The sequence below is a fragment of the Artemia franciscana genome, chromosome 10 (assembly GCF_032884065.1).
Source record: "Artemia franciscana chromosome 10, ASM3288406v1, whole genome shotgun sequence".
In the NCBI taxonomy this organism is placed as follows: Eukaryota; Metazoa; Arthropoda; class Branchiopoda; order Anostraca; family Artemiidae; genus Artemia; species Artemia franciscana.
Window position 1 is genome coordinate 45,441,213 of NC_088872.1, and position 23,325 is coordinate 45,464,537.

Genomic DNA, 23,325 nt, shown 5'->3' on the forward strand with positions numbered 1-23,325 from the left:
TAGAAACATAATATTTGTAGGTATTAATATAAAATGAGTTGGAGGTAAGAGGCTTGTGACTGTCTGTGCAGGATTTTGACTCTTGTTGATAGAAGAGCATCGCCAAGTGCTAAAAACCATGTTGTGATCAAGATGGGCCCAGGATTGCACGAAGCCTCCATACATTCGGAAGGTGTCTAAGGGACTTCTAGCTGGCTGTTTCTAAGCTGGCTTAAGCGCTTCGGTGTAAACTTGAGAATATATTTTGATCCATGTTCTCCAATGGAATCCGGGATCATTGCTTTTCCTGATGCCAAAATAATTTCAATGATTTAAAGAAGATTAAAATTGGAATTTGGAATGTTATGACGTTAAAAAATGACTATCGTGTCATTATTTTGTCTGACGAATTCGGACGAATCAAGCTGGGCATATTAGGAGTTTCAAAAACTCGTATCTCAGGGATAGTAAGTGTGAAATTAGGTGATGTAGAATTTGTTTACTCAGGAAGGAAGGATGGGGTAAATAGACATAAAGTACGGCTAATGATGAATATGGAACTGCAAAGTCTTGTTTAAGATAGGAAGGTATTAATAATAGAATACTGATTGTTCATTTTATGACCAAAAACTTCAGGGTATCATTTAAAGTAGCATATGCTCCTGTTTAACTGACTGACAGAGATACTAGTGACTCAGAGGGATTTTAATTGCAGTTACAGGAGCAAATAGACGGGATCCCAGGTAGAAATACAGTGTTTTACTCGGAGATTTTAAAACCCAGGTCGGTAGAAATATGGATAGATGGTATTCTTGCTTAGGTAAATTTGTTGAATGAAAAGAAAACGGTAATTTCTACAGGTTTTGCAATTTAGTAGGTATAACAACAATCTAGTTATATCCAATAAGGTGTTTGGTCATAAAATGGCCCATAATTTGACATGGTATTTAGGTGATGGTAAGACAGCAAATCTTATTAATTAATCTATAGTAAACTGGAATTTGGCAGGATCAATACAAGATACTAGGGTATATAGGAGTCCTGTCATTGATGTTAAAGGTAAAGACCACCATCTTGTAGTGTCTAGAGTTAAATTAATGCTGAAATTTCGGAAGGGTAACTACCTCCAGGAAAGTTATGGTGTTTGTAGATTCCAGGATGAAAATTTGAGAGGAACTTTCTAGGAACAGTGGAATACCAAAACTGAGAGTTTAAAATTTGACAATGTGGAAGATAGTTGGAATAACCTTAGAAAAATAATCTCTGACGTTGCTGATAGTGTCTTAAGGAAGAAAATTAACACAGCAACTAGGAATATTAGTAAAAAAGCCTTAGGTTTCAAAAAGAGGAGAAGGGATTTGTACAAGAATTATCTGAGTGATAGAACATAGGAAAACAAAAGTAATGTAAATAAAGTGAAGAAAGCATTGAATTATGAGCTAAAGAGGTGTGAGGTGGAGGCCACGGATAAAATTGTCGAAAATCTCGAAGACGCAGCTAGACGGCATAATAGTAAAATATTGCTCTGGCATTTCAATAAATTGAGAGGGAGTAGTCAATCCGGACTTGTCCCAGTTAAAGATAGGAACGGGACCACAATTAGTGATAATGAAAGAGTTAAAGAGAGATATGTGGAACATTTTGAGAATGTGCTAAACCATAATACAGTTACGGGAAAAGATATAGAGGAAAATGAAAAAGTTTTTAATACCTTGGATGTGAAGAAAGATTTGTTTTGGGAGAATTAGCTAAAGCGCTAAAGGGACGAAAAAAACATAATAAGGCTCCAGGTGCGGATAGTGTGATAAATGAATTTCTTAAATATAGTGGCTCTGAGGTTAGAAACAAGTTACAGAAGATTATGAATACGATTTTTGAAAAAGGAAAAGTACCTAACTAATTTAGGAAAACCGTAATTAAACCATTGTATAAGAAAAGTGATAAGAGTAAGTGTCGTAATTATCGAGGCATTAGTTTGGTCTCTGTAGGTAGCAAAATATTTTTATTAATATGATACTTTTTAGACTAAGAGATGCTTTAGACAAAGTTTTGAGGGAATAACAGTGCGGTTTTAGAAAAGGCAGAGGATGTGTCGACTAAATTTTCACTCTTAGGCTAATAATTGAGAAGTACCTGAGTTGTCAAACACCATTGGTCCTTAGTTTTATAGATTAAGAGCGAGCGTTCAATACTGTTGATAGAAGAGCTTAGCAAAGGTCATTTTTTAAATCCAAGACAAATATCTTTCCTAGATGGAATATTTTGCCTTAAATCTTCCCTCCCCCTCCCAATAGAAAGTTTTTCTTGTAGGGAATTTCTGCCGTGGAACAGCCCTAAGCCCCCCTCCCCACTGTAAAATACCTAAAGGAATTCTATCCCACCTGAGAATTTTCTCTGGATGTTTGCCCCAGAACATCTTTATAAGTCAAATTATGTCACCGGGGAGGAATTAAGATAAACAAAACAAATTTCACATATGAATTCTAAGAAATTTCACGTCTAAAAGTTCCCCTGGTAACCTTACCCCGGGAAAATCCCCTTCCCCCGAAAATAAATTATCCTCGTGGATAATTATCTCCCTCCACAGAAAATTTTCTTTTTAAATGTTTGTATGTTTTTCAATTTAAAATTTGTTATTATATGTAAACAATGGGTAAATTTTATAACTTGCAACTCTTTCTCCGAGGGCTTTGGAAGGACGTGGGAGGGGGTTACCTACCCACAAATCTCTTATAATAATATATTTTTACATAATTCTGAGAAATTTCTGAGAAGCCCTGGCCCTTTTCTTAATACGCCACTACTCACTTTGTCTGTGAGCTTCCATTTCTTTTTCTGGGTTAAAATTCAATTTTAGCAGATTTTAACACGTTAGCTTACTTTGAACCCCGACATCAACAAACAGCTACAAATCAACAAAACAGCTACAGCTACAAAAGCATAAGGTTAAATACAGAAAGACGGGTAGTATGCCGCCACGCCGATTGCACTGGCGGCACACGAGGGAAATATATCCCATGCTGGCGAGTCCTTCACTGGCGGGACGCTGCACAGGAATAGGCGTGGCATCGAGAACTAGCTACAACTGCATACTGATACCATAGTACTTAGAAAAATATTAACTGGAAGAAAACTTAACTGAATTTGTTATATTAATAATTAGGAGGTTGTTTATTTCCTTTTCTAGTGATAAATCACTATATCTTCTATTTTTGTATTTTCTCCCTACCAAATTTCTTTAATATGACAATGTCGACCATGCTTTTCAAAAATTTCCACATGTGACAGGCTAAAAGAAGAATCTAGGTTATCTAAATATTTATTTCATTTCAGTCATTTTTCAGTTTTGTAAGGCTATGGGAGTGAAAATGGCAATACTTAATTTGTGTTATGAAGTATCTTCAGGCTGGCTCTTAATGACATTTAAATTTTCTCACAAGTCTTGATGGTGGATATCCACCACACAGCTAATAGCCTAGCCTATAGGCCTAAAATAAATGTCTAGAATAGCAATTCGGTAAATTTAATGCTAACCATATAACTGGCTTTCGTATAAAGTGAATATATCACTTGATGCCTTTTTTATGCTCTTTACAAATATAATATTGCTTCTACCTTAAATTCAAATTCAAGCACTTTTTAGCTTAACATATCCTTACCTAAACTAATCTTACTGTATATATAATCCAATTTTATTTTGTTTATTTATTAATGATCTGCCTTCGTCTGTTCAGCATTCTACTGTTGGATGATGTAAAACTTTATCTGCCAGTACAAGACCAAGCTGATGTGCAACTTTTACAGGAGGATCTTGACTCTCTAACTTATTGGTGCAAATCTAATTCCATGTTCATAAACCCTTCTAAGTGTGTTGTTCTACACTATGCTCATAAACTCCCACCTGTGCATACTTACCAGCTGTCTGGCATACAAATCCATTCTAACAAAATAGTGCGTGACCTTGGCATTTACTTTGATACCCAATTGAAATTTGATAAGCATGTTTAGAAATTGTAAAGAATGCAAATTATTTTAATTTCTTACTACTATATAAATAATGGTCTGCCCTCTTCTTGAGTGTAATACTTCTGTTTGGTTTCCATTAAGTCTAACAGATGAGCATAGGATAAAAAAGGTTCAGAGAAGGACCACTAGATTGGTCCCCGTACCTTCAGTGCCTTTCCTATCAGCAGAGACTTTCTAGGCTTCAACTCCTGTGGTTGAAGTTTTGTAGACATTGCAGTGACTTTGTAAATGTGTTTTGTATGATTAAAGGAGTGGATGATGTTGATCCAAATATATTTTTTTAATTTAGCCATTATCACTCTATGTGTCAGCATTATTATAAATTATATCCCCCAAAACCACTGAAAAATTTGGTCAATTATCTTTCATTAATTTTGAAGTACCTACCTCCACTCCTTCTCCCTCTAGAGGGCCATGGCCTTTGATGACCTTTGAAAATATGTGTTATAAAATTGAAACCTTGCAAAATAGATTTTCTGCTTAAATGAAGTACAACAAAATTGTTTTTAGCTTCACAACTTTGCTCAATCCCAATTTATAAGGTTTTAAAGATATGCAAATACATTTCCTAAATAATGAAAAAAAACATTGATATGGCTCAAAATTCTACTCAAATAACAGGAATTGTATTTTCAGAACTAAAGGCAGAGAAAAAGCAATTAGTAACTGAAAATTAAGGTAAAATGTTCATTTGTCAAAATTTCAATAGATATATACCTGTCATGTAGGTAAATTTCAGGGCCCTCCAGAGGGAGAAGTAGTGGAGTTGGGTACTTTAAAATACCTTCATGGGATATACTTTAGCCTGTAGACCCATCTCTAAAAGTTTCATTTTCCTAACCCAACCCCTTTCTGAGATAGCAAGAAGTCACTTAACTAGAATTTTACCAATAATTTTAGCACTGAAAAAAAGTTGTATTATTTTGTCAAAAACAGTGTAGAGAAAACATAGTATTATTTTATCAGAAACAATAGATAACTTGTACTTTAATTGAAAATTCATCATTTTTAAGAGCTAAAAAGTGCTTAAATTTGGATTTGTGGTAGAAGCAGTTGTTATATTTGTAAAGATCATAAAAAAGGCATCAAGTGGTATGTTTGCTTTATTGGTAAGTTAGTTATATGAACTGCCATAATTTTTTGAAAATTATTCATTTTTAAGAGCTAAAAAAGTGCTTAGATATCAATTTAAGGTAGAAGCAATTATTATATTTTTAAAGGGCATAAAAAAGGTATCAAGTGGTATATTCACTTTGTATGAAAGCCAGTTACATGGTTTGCTATAAATTTACCAGCAGCTTTTCAAGAAGAAGAAATTCTAGAACAAAAAGTTGCACATTTGTAATTCCATTTATGTTTATTTCTATGGTTCTGTTCACATTTTTGAATATTTATCCCTAGCCCTAGCCCCTCTTTTGGTTTCATATAGGGCTAGCTTATTGAAAAAAAAAACAAATGGATGAAATTCTAATTTTATAATATACAGTAAAATTATTCAAATTGTATTTCCTTGTTTTTTCCCGCTCTATCTGTTTTGAATCAGTTTCCATCACTTAATATGTTAGTTTTTTTTTTTTTTTTTTTTTACTTAGCCTAGGTATACATGAGACCATCAGAATGAGGCTGGGAAGCAGTTGTCAAAATAACAAAAGAGACAAAGATGAAGATAAAATTATCAATCCAAAAGTGTTTCTCTTTTGTTCTTGGATGTCTCCTTCTAAAGAGCATTTATTCTAGACCTTTCCATATATTTTAAACAGGGGATGGATTGGTACTTGTGTCTTATAGCCACCACACTAGATTAAAGCTTACTAGATTGAAGCTTAGAAACAGGTCACTTTTGCAAATAGTTTGTATTCTTGATCTGACATATGCAGACATTCAGTACAGAATCATCATACAAAAGTACTTTTAGTTCTATAACTTTCTTCCTTGGCTCAAGTCATTTGCTCAACAGGACTACTAAATATGACCTATCCAAAAGAAGAGCAAACTAGAGGATAAAACCGCAGGTGAACAGGAGATTGGCTCACCATCTAGGTTAGTTTCACCATGTTCAAAGAAGATTTTCTTTCCTTTGAAAAAAATCAATAAGTTAATGTAGCTACGTTTGTGAGGAAATACTACTAAATAAAGAGTCAGTTATTACTCACTTATTCCCCATACTTTAAGGGACCTCTTGGCAAATACAACAAGGCATGTATGGATACCTGCCTCTCTTCTGCTGGGTCAATAAGCCTGTTGAAAAATGTTGTTTATATTTGCTTCTGTTTATATTTTAAACCTTTGTTTATATCTTGAATGATTTTATGGTGGTGACTTGATTGGTTAATTGGGTGAGTGACCAGTCTTTGTTAACCTTAGTATCAGGCTTATCACTAGTGTCTGCTATTGTAATTCTTTTGAATACACTACTTCATACAAATACTGTATAGGTTGAGAACAAATTGTAGCGATTTTTTAAGAGCTTGCTTGCTATTGAAATATCTTTGGACATTCCATTTATACAAATTCTCTTCTGAATTAACAATATTAGTAGCAAAAGATCAGCACCATTCAATTCTAGTTCATCACTGTCCCAAATATCATGATTACTATGCAATTACATTACAGCCTTTACTAATGTGTTTCTTAAGGAGTATATGGTAAATTTTCACATTTGAGGATTTTTAAGGAGTGACATGGTTACTTTAACCCCCATTCTCCCCTTGCAGCCTTGTTATAGCAGACGAACATTTATAGTTTACACAAAATATGCACTTTTCAGGGTTTTGTTTCTGAAAATTTATCTTCTTTTAAGAAGTGAAAAGAATGGCAACAAACTCCAGTAATTCCTGTGCTTTTGGTCTGGTGGATGTTCATCAACAAGCAGTAATACCTGTCGAAAATCAGATGAGGGAACTTTTGTATGTTTTATTTTGTATATGCCTATATTTTTACTTGGGGGGGGGGGTATGAGTTTAATCTAAATATGCAATTTTGCATGCGTGTATGATGATGATATCATACACCAGCGGATCCAGGGGGTCTGGGGGGCCTGGGTCCCCCAAGATTTTTTCTCATGCCCTCTTTCCCTGCTTATTTTTTTCATTCTTTTTTAGAATAAATTTGTCAATTTGGTCAATTATTGGCACCTTTGTCACATTGCCCTCCCCTCCCCTAGATTTTCATCATTGGTGCCCTTGTCACATTCCCGCCCCCTCCAAGATTCCGCTCTAGATCCACCCCTAATATCATATGATAATATAAAAATCAAATTAGCCTTTTTTGTGTGACTGGTGACATGCTGATAGTAGTATTTAAATTCATATTCTAAAGAAAAATCGGAGGAATATTTTTGTTAAATTCCATTAGTTTTATTTTAAATAGTCTTCTGTAACAAACTCTAAGTGAGGAGTAAGCTATGCAAATGACGAAACCCAAGGAAGGAGTCTTAAGTTTAAACTTGCTTGTGAAAGATGTAAACGGGGGAAATTTGTCCAGCATTTGAAAAAAAGTGTATATCACCCCCAAAAATGGGAAGCAATCTTGATAAAAAAATTACACCACCAACAAAACCTAACAGCAAAGATTTTAAGACAAAATGATTGTGATTTTTATTCCTTTTTGAGATGTAAAGCAGCAATTACGATCTGAAAAGGGCTTAGAACAATTGAAAAGCTAAATGTTCAGCTTTTCGGCTTATAAGATCATAATGAGATGTGGTTATGCATTTGTTCCCAGAAGTCCAACCTGGCCATATAATTTAAAGAGTAGACAAATACGAAATACACCATTTTTTTTTAACTTTGCGTAGCCAAGGATGTTTATTGGAGGTTTAATAAAACTTGTGAGGAAAGATAGTCAATGGATCCTTCTTGAGATGGAATAGGAGAAGGGCATAATGCCTCACAAATTGTACCTTTGTCTCAAACCGTTGAACTTTCAGTGAGTATTCAGATAAGCTTCAAAGGTGGGGGGGGGATAGATGTACCATCTTATCTCCTTCTATTCTTAAAGACTATTTTTAGACTAAGCCTGTAATATGGTTTCTGTGTGGTGGCACCCCACCCCTCTCATTGCAAAGCCATATTTAAATGTAATATAACAGATTATATGTATTCATATATTTTTCTGCACAGAAGGAAATATTGATTCTTTTAAAGAGATTTTATTAAAGAATCTTCCTTTAAAACTGAAAAGGGTCAGCACAATTTTATTTATTTCAACCCCAACCCCTCTTAAGTGGTGTAAAGGGGGTCTGCCTCGCCCCTCGGGATTCTTTCTTCTCTGTAGATTTTAGAAATACATTTTAGTTTGGGCGTCATATGTTTTTTTGCATCTTTATTGAAAAAAGTAAAAAAAAAAAAAAAACACCAAATTCCTCCCCCCTCCTTATGTTAAAAAAAACCCTTTTCCCCTCCCCTTTATTTTCAACGCCACTGTTACTATCTCGAAAGAATCTTGGGGTTATTTTGCGGGAGGATGATTATCATTCAGTGATGATTGAAGTATTATTGTATATGAATTGTAAAGTTCAGTTTTAAAAAGGGTGCTTGAGGATAGGGGGCAGCCTTCCTCAAATTTAAGAAAGCCCTGGACCAAACAGTTTGTAGTGATACATTGTAAGTGAATATTGATTGTTGTTGATTGAAATCAGACCAAGAAAAACAACAAAGTTTTAGTTGCCATATATACAATATTATGCCAAATTTGTTAATTATGAAGTTACTCTTCAGAGCTATTAGCATAATATGATTTACATTTACACCTCTCTAAAAGGGTTAGACTCTTTCAAAAACGGTTTCAACATTGATAAAGAAAAATATTCAGTTGAACTTTATATGCATGAAAACTATAAAGCCACTGTGCACAAAATATGAAATGTATTATTTTTCCACAGAAGGATTGTCATCAAACAACAAAGAGAGATAAAACTCAACAAAAAAAACAAAACAAATGAAACTTTGGCCATTAGAGAGAAAAGAGATGAAAGACTAAAAGGAAGCGGTTATTTCGCCTGTATCTAAACTAGGCGTCCTCAGCACAAGATAAAAAGAAAAAAGACTCTAAACTAAAAACAAATAAAACCACAACCAATAATAATAAATACAATTGTCGCTACTGATTCACGTTGGAAAAAGAAGCTATTAGAGTTACTTCAATGAGAACATCAAAGCAACTGAGGAAAAATTATAAAAATTGAAACTAAGTTAACTATTCTGTTGCTTGATAATCCTCTTGTTAGCTAATATTGAAGCAACTCTTTTTAGTCCAGTAGGTAATCTTGTCCCCTGGTGATTATGTAAAATTTTAATTTCCTTTTTGACTATTGGTTCATTTTTCAAAAGACAATCATAAATTGGGTCAATATTTAAATTTTCTGTGTCTCTATTTATTGAAAGATTTGCAAACATATGTTTTTTTTTTAATTTCTGTAGCCTGCCTTGCCCACTGAAAAAAACCTCTATCATTAGAAATAGCTGTGGCGACATCAAATTGAATAAAAATGTTCAGGATGAAAGAATGTATGTTCAGCCAGAGCTGAAACAAAAGTTTCAGGAGGCTTTCTTAATTGTAGGGTTTTTTCTATTAAGTTTTGATGCTCAATAAATATTTCAATAAATTGTTGGTGAAGTTCTCCTAATATAAAACTTTCCTCAAGGACAAAGAATTTTATACACCCCACTAACTAAATCTCCCCAGGTTAAATCCTTGCCAGAATTAAGGAAACTACCTAATGGTCTCACTGATTGGAAACATGTATCAATGTTGTGTTTGCACAAAATTCGTTTAAGCATCTCCCCCAAAATAGGTATACAAGGCAAAGAAATGAAAGTTTTCGGCATATTTAATTCTGTACACTGTGAAACTCTAATAACCCTACTATTGTTATCTGTTTCTATTATTATATCAATCACTTTAATCGGGTGACTATTATAAAACAAAATATACCTCGGTAAATAAAACTATCAGATACCCAATAATTACATTTTTGCACTACAAATGCTTTCAGTATAGCTCTGTCAAACTTTAGCATAAAGAGCAGAGGTTTGAGGAAGAGGGCAGTCTCCCTCGTATACGGAATATTTACGTATTATTCCACATACGAAATAATTGGTTCCATTTGAAAATCCGATTTATTTATTTAATAACCAAAGGGATGATGTTCAATCAATAATTGTATGTTTTGTGTTTTCCAAGCTTATGAATTTTCTTCACTGGCCTTTATTTTTCAAATTTTTGGGTCATATTTAATAGTTGAATAAAAAGAAAAAGACGTCTGCTAAAGCTTATAATAATAAAGCATATAATAATAACCAATTATAAACTAAATATAAGTTTAAAATAAAAATCTAAGTAGCCTATTACTTAGAGTCTATACAAACTAAAACTAAATCTAAGACTAAATATATAAGTTTCTATCTGCGAAACATAATAATAACTAAAGCATATAATACTAATAATATTAGTTTAATCACCTTAGGAATATGAAAATTATATAAGGGGTGCATGTTACTCTCCTTATGAGTTGCTTAGTTTGTTAAGAGGTGTATTCCATAGAGATTAGGTAATATATCTGTCATATAAGGAGTTTTTAAGTTGTTCCAAAAGATAGGCATTACTTATTGTATGTAAATAAGACCTTATTGGGCAATTATTTTGAAAAATTTCACCACTCTCCTCAATTTCAGTTGGAATGCAAAAATTCCATGGGAAATTAAGTTTTAAAATCAAGATTTTAGACGAATAGACAGCGAGAAGTATTTCCCAAAAAAATCAAATACCAGAGGAGAAACAGTACAATAACATTATTTTTTCATTGTTTATTTGATTATTATGTAGCCATTTCAATGTCTGAAGTTAAATAAGTTCCGAGATGTAATTACGGCTCTTTCAGAATACATTAACGATTGTTTTTGTGCTTCTTTTTTCCTTTTTTTCCTGTATTTTTGTTGACTTACTTAATCCTTATGTCATGGTGGTTTTGAGAGCGTTGTCAACCTTCTCCGCATGGGGAGGTAAGCAGTAAGGGCCGCTGCATTTGACAACTGTTTTCCAGCCTGGTCCAGGAATTTTCAGAGACTGTCACTCTACCAGGTCTCGGGACCACCTTTTGGACGTTTCTAGTCATTAATGATTGAGTCAAAGTCATAAAGAATCCGAGGCATAGTGTCAGCAGGTAGCCAGAGAAGATTTCTGAACCACCAAAGTGTTTTTTGGGCAACCTGGTCTAAGAAGAGCGACGGGGAAGTTATACCTCCCTTACAGGCGGTTATTGCTGACAAAGTCTGTCCTCCTGATTCCCTCAATTCTCTGGAGCCACTTAGATTGAAGAGTATCAAGACGGCGCAATATTGCTGCAGTTGCAAACCAAGTATGAACTTCGTACTTTAGGATCGACAAGACTGAGTCTCCAAGGATCTTCATTTTGTTGGATCTTAAGGGTCCTTTATTTTTGTTGACCATACAGTCAAAATAAAAGAGAAACTACTTAATCACTGAAGTATTATTTCTGAGACATTATATTACTGAGATATGTCTATGACAAGCATATCTTCTGTAAATTAGTCACAAATGATCTATTTTAAAGTAAGCAGTAAAGCTAATAAAAAGATTTTCAAATGTTCAAATCTCTCCAACAAAATGTAATCCTTTTTTTGTGCATTAGTTCATTTGTAATACGTCGCGTATTTTCACTAAAAGTTTATCACCAAATTTTTTATTTTATTAGGATATTGCTCTTAAGCTTAGTAAAGCTAAATGTCCATTAAAAAATCTAATAAAGGTAGCTAAGACGAAATAGTCAGATACTTTGGATTTTGTTACTTTTATACTTTCTTTTTTTTTATATAAATTTTTGGTCATTTCTACAAGAAGATAAATAAATTAAAACATGTTTTCACGCTTACCGTAGCAGTTAATAGAGTAGCTAATAAATAGCTACAGCAGTTAATAAATAGAATAATACTAAATTCTGGTTTTTCTTATTCCTAGAAAATTTTGAATAGACGCCAGTAATAGTCATGTATTAGCTCTATATTACGTTTCAGGTTACTATGAATAACATTGTAGATATTTCAATTTGCTTGCCATGCATATTTTTTTTCTATTTCTTTTTCTTTTTTTTAGGTCGGAGCAAGAATCTGTTATTAAAATCTTAGAGCAGGAAAGGCAAAGAAATGTCTGCAGTGAAAAAGAATTCCATATAGATGAGTTTCAAGCTATGGTTAGTCTTTATATCAATATTTTACTTCTGAAACTTCAGAAATGCAAACATTTTCCTCTTGTGTTGGACTTTTTTTTTATTAACCTTTTAAGCCTTTTGCTAAGATTTTCGCCTACTATGATCGCCTTGTTATACAAAGGGCCCAAAAAAGGAACAGCTCAGTTTTTAACTAAATGCTGGTTTTTCAAATTCTACTTATATAGGAAATTATAAAGAATCTGATAATTTATCAGATTCTTGGGTATGGCCTGAAAACGGTTGGGAACCACTGTTCTAGAAAATAGTCAGTCAAAGGGTGCATGTCTTGCACATGACCTACCGAAATATTGATATACCGAAATATTTCTAGTTTATTTGAACTGGAAAATTTTCGCCTACTATTGTGTTGTTTACGCTAAGTACCTACAAGAGAAGATTAATTGACGCGTCAACATATATATAAACACAAGTGGAAAAACTTGTGTTTGGGTCTTAAGCTTAACCAAGCATATATTTTACTGTCACTTGTTTTTTATGGCACTTGGTATTTACCAAGTGACATAGTGATCGCAATTTCTGTCGGTCTGTCTGTCCCGGTTTTGCTAGTTGGGCACTTCCAGTGAAACTAGGATGATGAAATTTGGCAGGTGTATCTGGGACCAGGCCGATTTAAAATTCCAATAGTGGTTTCTCCGAGTCGACCACCTGGGGGGGGGGCGTTTAATTCGAAAAAATAGAAAACTTGAGGTATTTTTACTTACGAACGGGTGATCAGATTTTAATGAAATTTGATATTTAGAAGGATATTGTGTCTCAGAGCTCTTATTCTAATCCCGGCCGTATCCAGTGTCACAGGGGGGAGTTGGAGGGGGAAACTGAAAATCTTAGAAAACGCTTAGAGTGGAGAGACCGGGATGAAACTTGGAGGGAAAAATAAGCACAAATTCTAGATATGCGATTGATATAACCAGAACGGATCTCCTCTATTTGGGGGAGTTGGGGGGTAATTCGGAAAAAATAGAAAAAATGAGGTATTTTTAACTTACGAATGAGTGGTCGGATCCTAATGAAATTTGATATTTAGAAGGACCTCTTGTCTCAGAGCTCTTATTTTAAATCCCGACCGGATTTGGTGACATTGGGAGAGTTGGAGGGGTAAACCGGAAATCTGGGAAAACGCTTAGAGTGGAGAGATCGTAATGAAACTTGGTGGGAAGAAACTCTTGGCTCTTGGCTCTTCTGACCTCGTCACAAGTGCCATATGAGCTCTTGGCTCTTGTTTTATAGGCAGGCTGTTCCGGGATGGAGTGGAAAGATGTAATAAGAAATAATTTAAAGGACGTTGGAACTTCATGGAAGAATAGCTGGTGGAGCTTTGAACAGATTGGGTAGAGGAGAACGTGAACGACAGTTTCTTCATGCTGCGTAACTTGTTAGTAGTAGTAGTAGCAGTATCTAGAACAGAATATCTATCTTGTTGAAAATGTTTAATGAATAAACAAAATACTATCATTTAAAACCTTGAATATCCTGACTAATTTAAAGTAGTTGCAGGCATCAAGCTATGGCTAATTATAGAAAAAGCCAAGACAGATATTCCGAGTGAGTGAGAGGAAAATCTGGCATAAGCCCTTTTTAGGATTGTATAAAAACGATGTCATTTCATTTGTTGATAGATAAGTCATATATTATTGGTTTTCATTTTTATTAGTGCTACTTAAGTGGAAGTATCATCTTTACTGGATTCTTCAATATATCTTGGGTGTTCCTAGAAGTCTTCAAGGAGAAAGGCTGAAAAAGAGGCTTTTATTTCTTATGAGCCAATGTTGTCTGAAACATTGTGGCCTGTTCAATGAGCTATGATAATGTTACCCCACGAGTGAACGATAGTATCCAAGTTTATGGCATCCACATTCTGTTCAAAAAGAAAGAAACACAATGAACTCTTGTTTTATTTCGCATATAGGGATACGCAAAACATTTTTTTTCTTCGGGACTGGCCTGAATCTCATCTGTGGTAAGTTTTTTGTGGGCTGTGTATTATAAAAACAAGTCACTGGCTGTTTTTAATGAGGCAAAGCGAATCTTGTTCGACATACCTGGTTTTACAAATAAGTAACCCGATCTGAAATTTCAGGAATAATATTTTCCCTAAAAATAATATAAAGACAAGAGTGAATTTGATAATTTCATAATCAAATCAATGGGATAAAAATATGACTAAGCTTTTGATCCAGGAAAAATGGCAAATACCCTCACTGTTTAACTTCATCTTTCTTACTCCCATCTTTCTCTTCTTCTAAACACTCCCTTAAACTTTTCAATGAACCTTTAAAATCATTCAAGGCCACATTTTCCCTGAAAAATAAAATAACCTGGATTAAAATGGAGCAAACTAGTTTTTCAAGCCGTCGTGGTTTTTCAGGAATAGAGCATGAAGAAGTACGTCTCAAGTCTAGGAAACGTGTGATTTAAAAGATTAAATAGGGATCGTGTACTTCAAATCGCTATTCATCAAGTTACTTTGATGACTTTAGTAATCAACAAGATATTTTTGTTACTAACCGTTACAGATATATTTATATAATTTTAATTCTTGTTTAATTTTAGGTGGAGAAGACTCGTGTATATCTAGAGAAGATAAACAGAATCAAATTTACTATGACTACATTGACTCAAAAAACTTCAGCTATTAAGGTAGAACTTTTGCTGCTCTCGTATCTGGTTTGAATTTTTCTATTAGTCCAGGAACCAACTGATTCTTTTATTAATTCCTTTTTCTTTATATTGCCTCTCTTCTGACTGTTCACTGGGGTAATGTGTAAAATAGATTCGACAGCGTAAGTCATCAATTTTTTCAGCTCTCTTTATAGCAAGTTTTATGATTCATAGTTAGGTCAATTAAGAGCAGATTATTGCTATCATTTCATGCTACAATTGAAACCACTGCCAGTTTTTAAAACAAATTACTCAGTCTCTGAATTTTTGTAACGGCCAATAACAAGCCAATGTCTTTTTGATTTTTGATCTTGGATTACGTCAGAGAGTTGGGATGATGTTGTGTCGTTTGTAAATCTTAATTCAAAGGCTAGTTTGTTTCAAACAAAATTAATGACAAATTACCAAAAAGGTTTCCTAGAGGTTACCAAGAAGGTATGTTTCTTGAACAAATCCTACATTAATGAAAAAATGAAAGGACTAATCCATTTGAAAATAAAAAAATTTTGCTTTGGAAAGAAAGATAATGCCTCAACCCTCTGTAAACAAATAAAGAAAAAAATACGTTGTGCTGCTTCTCGTTATGGCAAGAATAAATTAAATTGCTTAAAACAGAGCAAATCTCAGCAATGGTTTAAGAAAGTGAGAGAAATAAAGGGTCTCTTGTGCAAGAACCTCGATTTTCTTCTGGATGAACCGCCTGAACAAACAGCCAATGAGCTTAATAAAGACTTAGTTAGCATTGTACAAACGTTCCCGCCTCTCTCGAAAAACAATCTAACAAGTTAAAATTGTTACCTCGTTTTTAACAAATCGTTATCACATGCTTAAATATAAAAATTTGTATTCCGATCCCCTTCCTATCTTTTGTGGGGTCCCCAGGGAACACTGATGGTTCCCATTTTATTCCTTATAATGGTTAATAGCCTCATGACTGACCACAAAGAGCGATGGAAGTATGTGGACGACCTGTCTGCACTTGAGGTTTGTCGACGAAATATTAAAAACTCAATTACGACATTAGTTGACAATGTCACAGAGGAGGCTTCTTCGTCGAAGATGTAAGTTAACGCTAATAAATCGTCAGTTATGACAGTAGATTTTTTTAAATATCATGTTTCTTTTACAAACCCCATTCCTCCCGAAATCTCTGTCACTTGCATTAAACTACTTGGGGTGACAATTACTTCTGACTTGAATTGGGATGCCAATGTTCAAAATATCCTAAAACAAGCTTCCCCTTCGGTTTCCCTTCTAAAACTTTTGTTAAAATTGTTCTTGCCCCTCCCCCTCTGCTCCAAGTTTATTGTTCTTTTATTCGGCCAATACTGGAGTTTGCTTGTCCAGTGTGGCATTTCGTTCTTTCTTCAGAGCATATTTAAAAGATTAAAAATGTCCTAAAACATAAATGGTGAAGGGAAGGTTCCATATCATTATTTACTTGGTAAATTCCTGCTCACCCCGTTGGCCAAGAGAAGTAAACTCCTATGCCTTCGTTTTGGTACTAAGACCCTGTCTGTTCCTTGATTACGTTCCATCATACTACCCGAACCCTACCTTCCCGCCTCCTACAGACCGTTCCGTATAAAATTCCAAAAAGTCCCCAAACTGACTCCCATCCCTGCTGAAAGATATCAGAAGAGTTTTTTTGAGTTATATAATAGCCAGGAAAATTTGTCATTAATTTTATCGTTATCTATTTATTTTTTCTTTTTGACTTCTTAACTGAGTGTTGACTCTTTTTTATGTATTTTGTACAATGAATTATGTTTGACTTGAACGTCAATTTCTTTCGATGATATATATATATATATATATATATATATATATCATGAAAAGAGAAATCACCAATGCTACAGCACAAACACAAAAAAAAAGAGACAGAAGGAGAAAAGGAAGACTGTTTTCCTAAATTAGTGATTAATATAGACCAGCACTTGAATGAGGCCTTAACCCTACTCATCCATACAATCACATAGGTCAAACAGCATAGCCACACACAATCAACCATAAAGAATAATCCATGGACAGGCAGTCATGTCGTCAATAAGTATAAGTCATCATTTACCAAACAATAGAAAAAATAATATAGACAAATAATTCAGAGGCAACACCCAACATAAGGGCTCATCAGGAGAATACACTGGCCTATATAGGGTTTCGCCACTCTAAATTCTCTAACCAGCACAGTGTTGTGGCTACCACAGAATATCCATGGCATCCCCACGTCAGGTATCACCCCCAAAATACAAATATATATATATGTATACTAGCTGTTGGGGTGGCGCTTCGCGCCACCCCAAGCCCTCCCCCGCGCGCGTAAGTCAAACGCGCCGTATTAGTTACGCGCCATTGTAGTTGTGTCCCTGTGTCCCACCTGTGAATATAGATAGATATATAAATATATGTTTTTAACTACGTAAAACTTGCGAATATACAACGTTCTTCGCTGTCCCATTGTCTGTGCATATAAGTAGATTGTGTTTGGGCTTCTACTTTTCCATCTGTATCTGAATCTCTCCAAATACTCCAGAATAAATCAATGAGAATTCTTTTTAGTGTTGAGCATGAATCTTCAGTTAGACACTTATATGGGAATTCAGGAATATATTCTTTGGATCAACTTCATACAATTTTTTATTTCTAATATTTGCCATGATTATTTATACAATATTTTACCTTCAAATTTCTCTGGTATTTTTTCAACCAATTCCCAATTTCATAACTATTTAACCACTCCTTATTCAGATTTTTCATGTGAATTTCGTCCTACGTCAAGAGCGGGTTTCAGCATTCGTCATATTGGGTAAAAAATTTGGAACTCAATTCCAATATCAGTACGAGAATGTAGCAATAAGCGAGAGCAATAAGAGAATGTAGCAATATTTTCGTAGTGAATGTAACATTGTAACATTGTCAGTGCTAAAGTATGCCACCAGGCATGTGCACTGGTTTGTCATTTTTATTTATTTAATTGTTGCAAATAAAAAAATTACCTATATATATATATATATATATATATATATATATATATATATATATATATATATATATATATATATATATATATATATATATATATATATATATAAATAAGTTGTCTGTCTGTGGATCAGGTGACGTCATGTTTCTGTGTCGGCTGACGTCATGAAATTAGTTGTCGTCATTTTTGCTTTGACGATGCTTAGTATATTGTAAAACACATTAATTTGGTTAATAATATACCATTTAAAACACCAAAATGAACATGCTGGAGTAGTCACTCGGTGAGAGAGGGTGTCAGAACGGAGAATGAAGGTCCCAGGTTCAAATCCTGGTTAGGCTAAAAAAGGTAAAAAACTAAAAACTAAAAAAAAACTGAAAAAACTAAAAAAAGGCAAAAACTACAAAAAAAACTAAAAACTAATAAAAAAAAATAAAAAAGCTAAAAAACTAAAAAAACTAAAAAACTAAAAAAACTAAAAAAACTAAAAACTAAAAAAAAAACTTAAAAAAAAGGAAAAAACTGAAAAATAGAAGAGAAAAAGAAAACTAATAAAATTAAGAATAAAAATAAAAAAAAATAAAAAAGATAAAAACTAAAAAAAAAGTAAGAAGAAAAAACGAAAAAAAATTAAAAAAACTAAAAAAAAAGGTAAAAACCAATAAAAAACTAAAAAGAAAAAAAGGAAAAACCGCGCAGTTAGATGAAGATCCACCTGGACAGCGAGAGTCAAAACATATCAAAACTGAAAATGATAGCGATGATGATTGGGTTTGGGATCTTGACTTGGATAAGGTCATCAATGCCTACCAGATTTTAGTTAAAAAAAACAAAGGTTCGGCGATATGTATTTCATAGTGAAGCTGAAAAATAAAGAAGAAAAAGAAAACTGAAAAAAGAAAAAATGTAAAAAACTAAAAAATACTAAAAAGAAAAAACACTCTCAGAGAAATTACAGACCGGGACACAAATGACGACCGGGACAGAGGGAATATAAATAACGACCGGGACACTCAAGGAGAAATTACAGACTGGGATACCGGGACACAAATGACGACCGGGACACAGGCAATATAAATGACGACCAGGACACAGGTATTTAAGAATATCGTTCAAAGACAAATTTTTAATTGTAAGAAGACCGTTGAAAGAGAAATTTCTAATTGTAAAATGACTGAAGAACCTACAATGGCAACACCCGAGGAAGCTGCTCAAAACGAATGTATTCACGCTGAAGTAGCTGAGTTGGTAAAGCGTTGTTTCAGGTTCTAGGTCCGAGAGGCTCCAGGTTTGAACCTTGGCTTTAGCATTAATACAAAAGAAGAAAAAAACTAAAAAAGGTAAAAACTACAAAAAAAACTAAAAAGAAAATATATATATATATATTTATATATATCATCTTTTCCACAAAAATAATAATTTAGTGCTTCTGCTTAAAAACAGCAATCGAATTGATGCCTCCTGATACGCAACTATCAACAAAGTGGCAATCGTTGTGGTCGGTGATCAGTTCTTACCTCGAGATAATATTCTTTATAGGCGAAACAATCAGTGACAAGAATTACTTAAACTCATCGATGCTACGATGCCCTACAATATCCTGACGAATATAAATGACGCCCGGGACACTCAAATAGAAATCACAGACTGGGACACCGGGACACAAATGACGACGGGGACACAGGGAATATAAATGACGACCCGGACACAGGGACACAACTACAACGGGGACGCCGGGGGGCACAGGGGGATATATAAATGACGACGGCAACAAAGGAAATGGTCGATTAGCAATCACCATCAACAAAGCTCAAGGGCAATCAATAGAATCATGAGGTATAGATCTGAATACGGATTGTTTTCCCATGGACCATTATGCGTTGCATGTTCAAGAGTCGGTAAACCTGACAATCTATTTATATGCACAGACGATGGGACAGCAAAGAATGTTGTATATTCGCAAGTTTTACGTAGTTAAAAACATATATATATATATATATATATATATATATATATATATATATATATATATATATATATATATATATATATATATATATATATATCTATATATATAAAAATAAGTTGTCTGTCTGTCTGTGGATCAGGTGACGTCATGTTTCTGTGTCGACTGACGTCATGAAGTTAGTTGTCGTCATTTTGCTATGACGGTGACGTCATTAAAGATATTTAAGACATATATGTTCACGTAAAAATCTATTAATGTTTAAGTTTAAAATGACTGATGAACTTACAATGGCAAAAGTCGACGAAGATGCTCAAAGAGTCTATGCCAAAAAACTTGCTGCTGATAGAGAAAGTCAGAAAAGAAAGCGTGCCGAGGAAGCAAAAGAACAGCAAGGAAACAGGCTTGAGGCTAAAGAACGCAAGACCGCGCAGTTAGATGAAGATCCACCTGGACAGCGAGAGTCAAAACATATCAAAACTGAAAATGATAGTGATGATGATTGGGTTTGGGATTTTGACTTGGATAAGGTCATCAATGCCTACCAGATTTTAGTTAAAAAAACAAAGGTTCGGCGATATGTATTTCATAGTGAAGCTGAAATAAAAAAGAAAAAGAAAACTGAAAAAAGAAAAAATGTAAAAAACATGACGACAGGAACACAGGGAATATAAATGACGACCAGGACACGCTGAAAAATAAAAAAGAAAAAGAAAACTGAAAAAAGAAAAATGTAAAAAACTAAAAAATACTACAAAGAAAAAACACTCAAAGAGAAATTACAGACCGGGACACTCAAAGAGAAATTACAGACTGGGATACCGGGACACAAATGACGACCGGGACACAGGGAATATAAATGACGACCAGGACACAGGTATTTAAGAATATCGTTCAAACACAAATTTTTAATTATAAGAAGACCGTTGAAAGAGAAATTTCTAATTGTAAAATGACTGAAGAACTTACAATGGCAACACCTGAGGAAGCTGCTCAAAACGAATGTATTCAAGCCGAAGTAGCTGAGTTGGTAAAGCGTTATGTTTCAGGTTCTAGGTCCGAGAGGCTCCAGGTTTGAACCTTGGCTTTAGCATTAATACAAAAGAAGAAAAAAACTAAAAAAGGTAAAAACTACAAAAAAACTAAAAAGAAAATATATATATATTTATATTTTATATATATATTTTCTATATATTGTCTGTCTGTGTAACGATGACTCTGGTCAAACATTTTCAGATCAATTGCTGACAATTGGAAACGGAAAGCTCCCAGTAGTGGGAAAGCCAAGAATGTTGTATATTCGCAATTTTTACGTAGTTTGAAACACATATATAAATCTATCTATATTCACAGGTGGGACACAGGGACACAACTACAATGGCGCGTAACTAATATGGCGCGTAACGACTTACGCGCGCGGGGGGCTTGGGGGGGCGCGAAGCGCCCCACCAACTAGGTGTTATATATATATATATATATATATATATATATATATATATATATATATATATATATATATATATATATATATATATATATATATATATATATATATATATATATATATATATATATATATATATATTTATATGGTTTTTCCAAAAATATGTTGAGTTATTTTTGTCACTTTTAGAAATATTTGAAACATAAAATTGTTCATTTTTTTGCGTTTTAGAGCAAAATAAATTTCCTTTTTTCAGAATACTTCCCACCATTTGCAGTCGTATAAACCAAAGCCCTGTTTCTTGTCTACTTTTTTTCCTTCTGCAGATAATTATGTTTTGAAATTCTGAATTACTGTGACTGAAAGATCTATGCAATAATGAATGTCTGTAGAAGCTGAAAACTGAATGTAAAAACTAAATTTTATTTAATGTCACCCAAAAGTATTTTAATAGCCCTGCAGGCTACTTTCTTATTTACTCCGTAACAGAAGGTTAAGGCAAATTTTCACCCCAAAACGTTTTTCTACATAAAACTAAATAAATAACACATTTTTGGTTTCCGAAAATGGTGTGTTTCCTAATCAAATAATTTTCTTTTAACCTTTGCGGAAGTATTCAGAGGGACTGAGATAAGTTCAACCATTAAATTACTCAGCATTAAGTTATCTTCTTTATTTTTAGGAAAGAGCTATCAACCTACAAAATGAAACTGTGAGTAGTATGGTAAAAAAGGAAGAAGTTAGGAACAAAAGAAGAGAATTTGAAAAGAAACTTGTTGCAAAGCAAGTAAAAATGTAACCATTTTTAAAATTTCTTGCTTTGTTGTGATTTTTTGGCGAAGTGTTCAGTTCTTATTATTAAGTATTGAGATAATAAAATGTAATTTTCTTTGTAATGAGAAAAAATTGTAATGGGAAAATTAACCCTTAATTCTCCGGGTCCGTTGGAATTATCTAAATCTCTGAGCCGTTAATTTTAGAATTATAAACTTGGTAGAAGTGATGAAAGACTTGAAAGCCATGGCTAATTAGAGTAAAACCAAGACATATAGTCTGTGTGAGAGTCAAAGCTGGCATAAGACTTTTTCAGAATTGTATAAAAGTGGTGACATTTCACTTGCTGATAGATAGTCTATCATCCATCCATCCTAGGGCAGAACTAAGGTAGATTATTATTATTTAAGAATTAACGACGCTTCTTGACTACTAAGGTCCCTGCGTCGGCCCTGCAGTGCATTCCTGCAGCGTGATTCGATCTCTGGAACCCGTATTACCAAGCTAAGGTCAAATCCACTGCGCTACCACAGGACTACTAAGGTAGATAGGCATAGAATAAGGGTAGTTCAAATAGTCTTAACTTAATGCGTTATTAAACGAAAAAGAAGATGAGACAGATAGTCTCAGTGAGAGGCAAAGCTGGCATAATTTTTCAGATTGGTGTAAAAATGATTCTTTTTACTTCTTGCTGATCACGTCTATCATCCACCCTTTGGCCTTTCATCACTCTCATTGAATGAAAAGAATGGTCAATGTTTTTCCTATATAAGAAAAAAAAATATTCACCCACAAAAGTAATAAATTAAGACAGGCAATTGGTAATTTATAACCAAATCAGTTTTCGAAATTTTCGGACAATGACTGATTAAATTCAACTGGGTAATTAGTTAACCAGTTGGCATTCCAGCTCCTCTTTATACAAACTAAATATATAAAAAAAAAACTGAAAGTAAGGAGCGACATTAAGACTTAAAATGAACAGAAATTATTCCGTAAATGAAAGGGGTTGTCCCCTTCTCAACGCCTCGTTCTTTACGCTAAAGTTTGACTCTTTCTCACAACTCTACCTTTTAAAACAATAAAAAAAGCTTTTGCGTAAAGAGTGAGGCGTCGAGGAGGGGACAACCCCTCTCCTATACGGAATAATTTCTGTTCGTTTTAGTTTTAATGTCGCTCCTTACTTTCAGTTGAAAAAATTTGTTTTATTTATTTAATTTCTGAACGTTTTTGAGTTATTGCATGTT

At 33.8% G+C, this 23,325-nt stretch overlaps 1 protein-coding gene and 1 long non-coding RNA gene across 4 annotated transcripts; one reads left to right on the forward strand and one right to left on the reverse strand.

The window, feature by feature from the left end:
* Positions 1-3,224: 3,224 nt before the first annotated feature.
* Positions 3,225-22,210, forward strand: LOC136032251 (uncharacterized). Of its 3 annotated transcripts, none has more exons than XM_065712489.1 (5): positions 3,225-3,285; positions 6,806-6,911; positions 12,118-12,214; positions 14,804-14,890; positions 21,987-22,210. In XM_065712489.1, exons 2-5 carry the CDS (start codon positions 6,817-6,819, stop codon positions 22,101-22,103), a joined length of 396 nt encoding a protein of 131 aa, XP_065568561.1. In that variant the 5' UTR covers positions 3,225-3,285; positions 6,806-6,816; the 3' UTR covers positions 22,104-22,210. The 3 variants fall into 3 exon arrangements, 2 of the variants coding, with proteins under 2 accessions (XP_065568561.1, XP_065568560.1); XM_065712488.1 differs by having other exon boundaries at positions 3,230-3,285; positions 6,773-6,911; XR_010618693.1 differs by lacking the exon at positions 6,806-6,911 and having other exon boundaries at positions 3,228-3,285.
* Positions 14,369-17,659, reverse strand: LOC136032252 (uncharacterized). The gene is made up of 2 exons (XR_010618694.1): positions 17,591-17,659; positions 14,369-14,551 (listed from the first exon to the last, which is right to left on the reverse strand). It is a non-coding gene; the product is annotated as an uncharacterized LOC136032252 (long non-coding RNA).
* Positions 22,211-23,325: the final 1,115 nt, after the last annotated feature.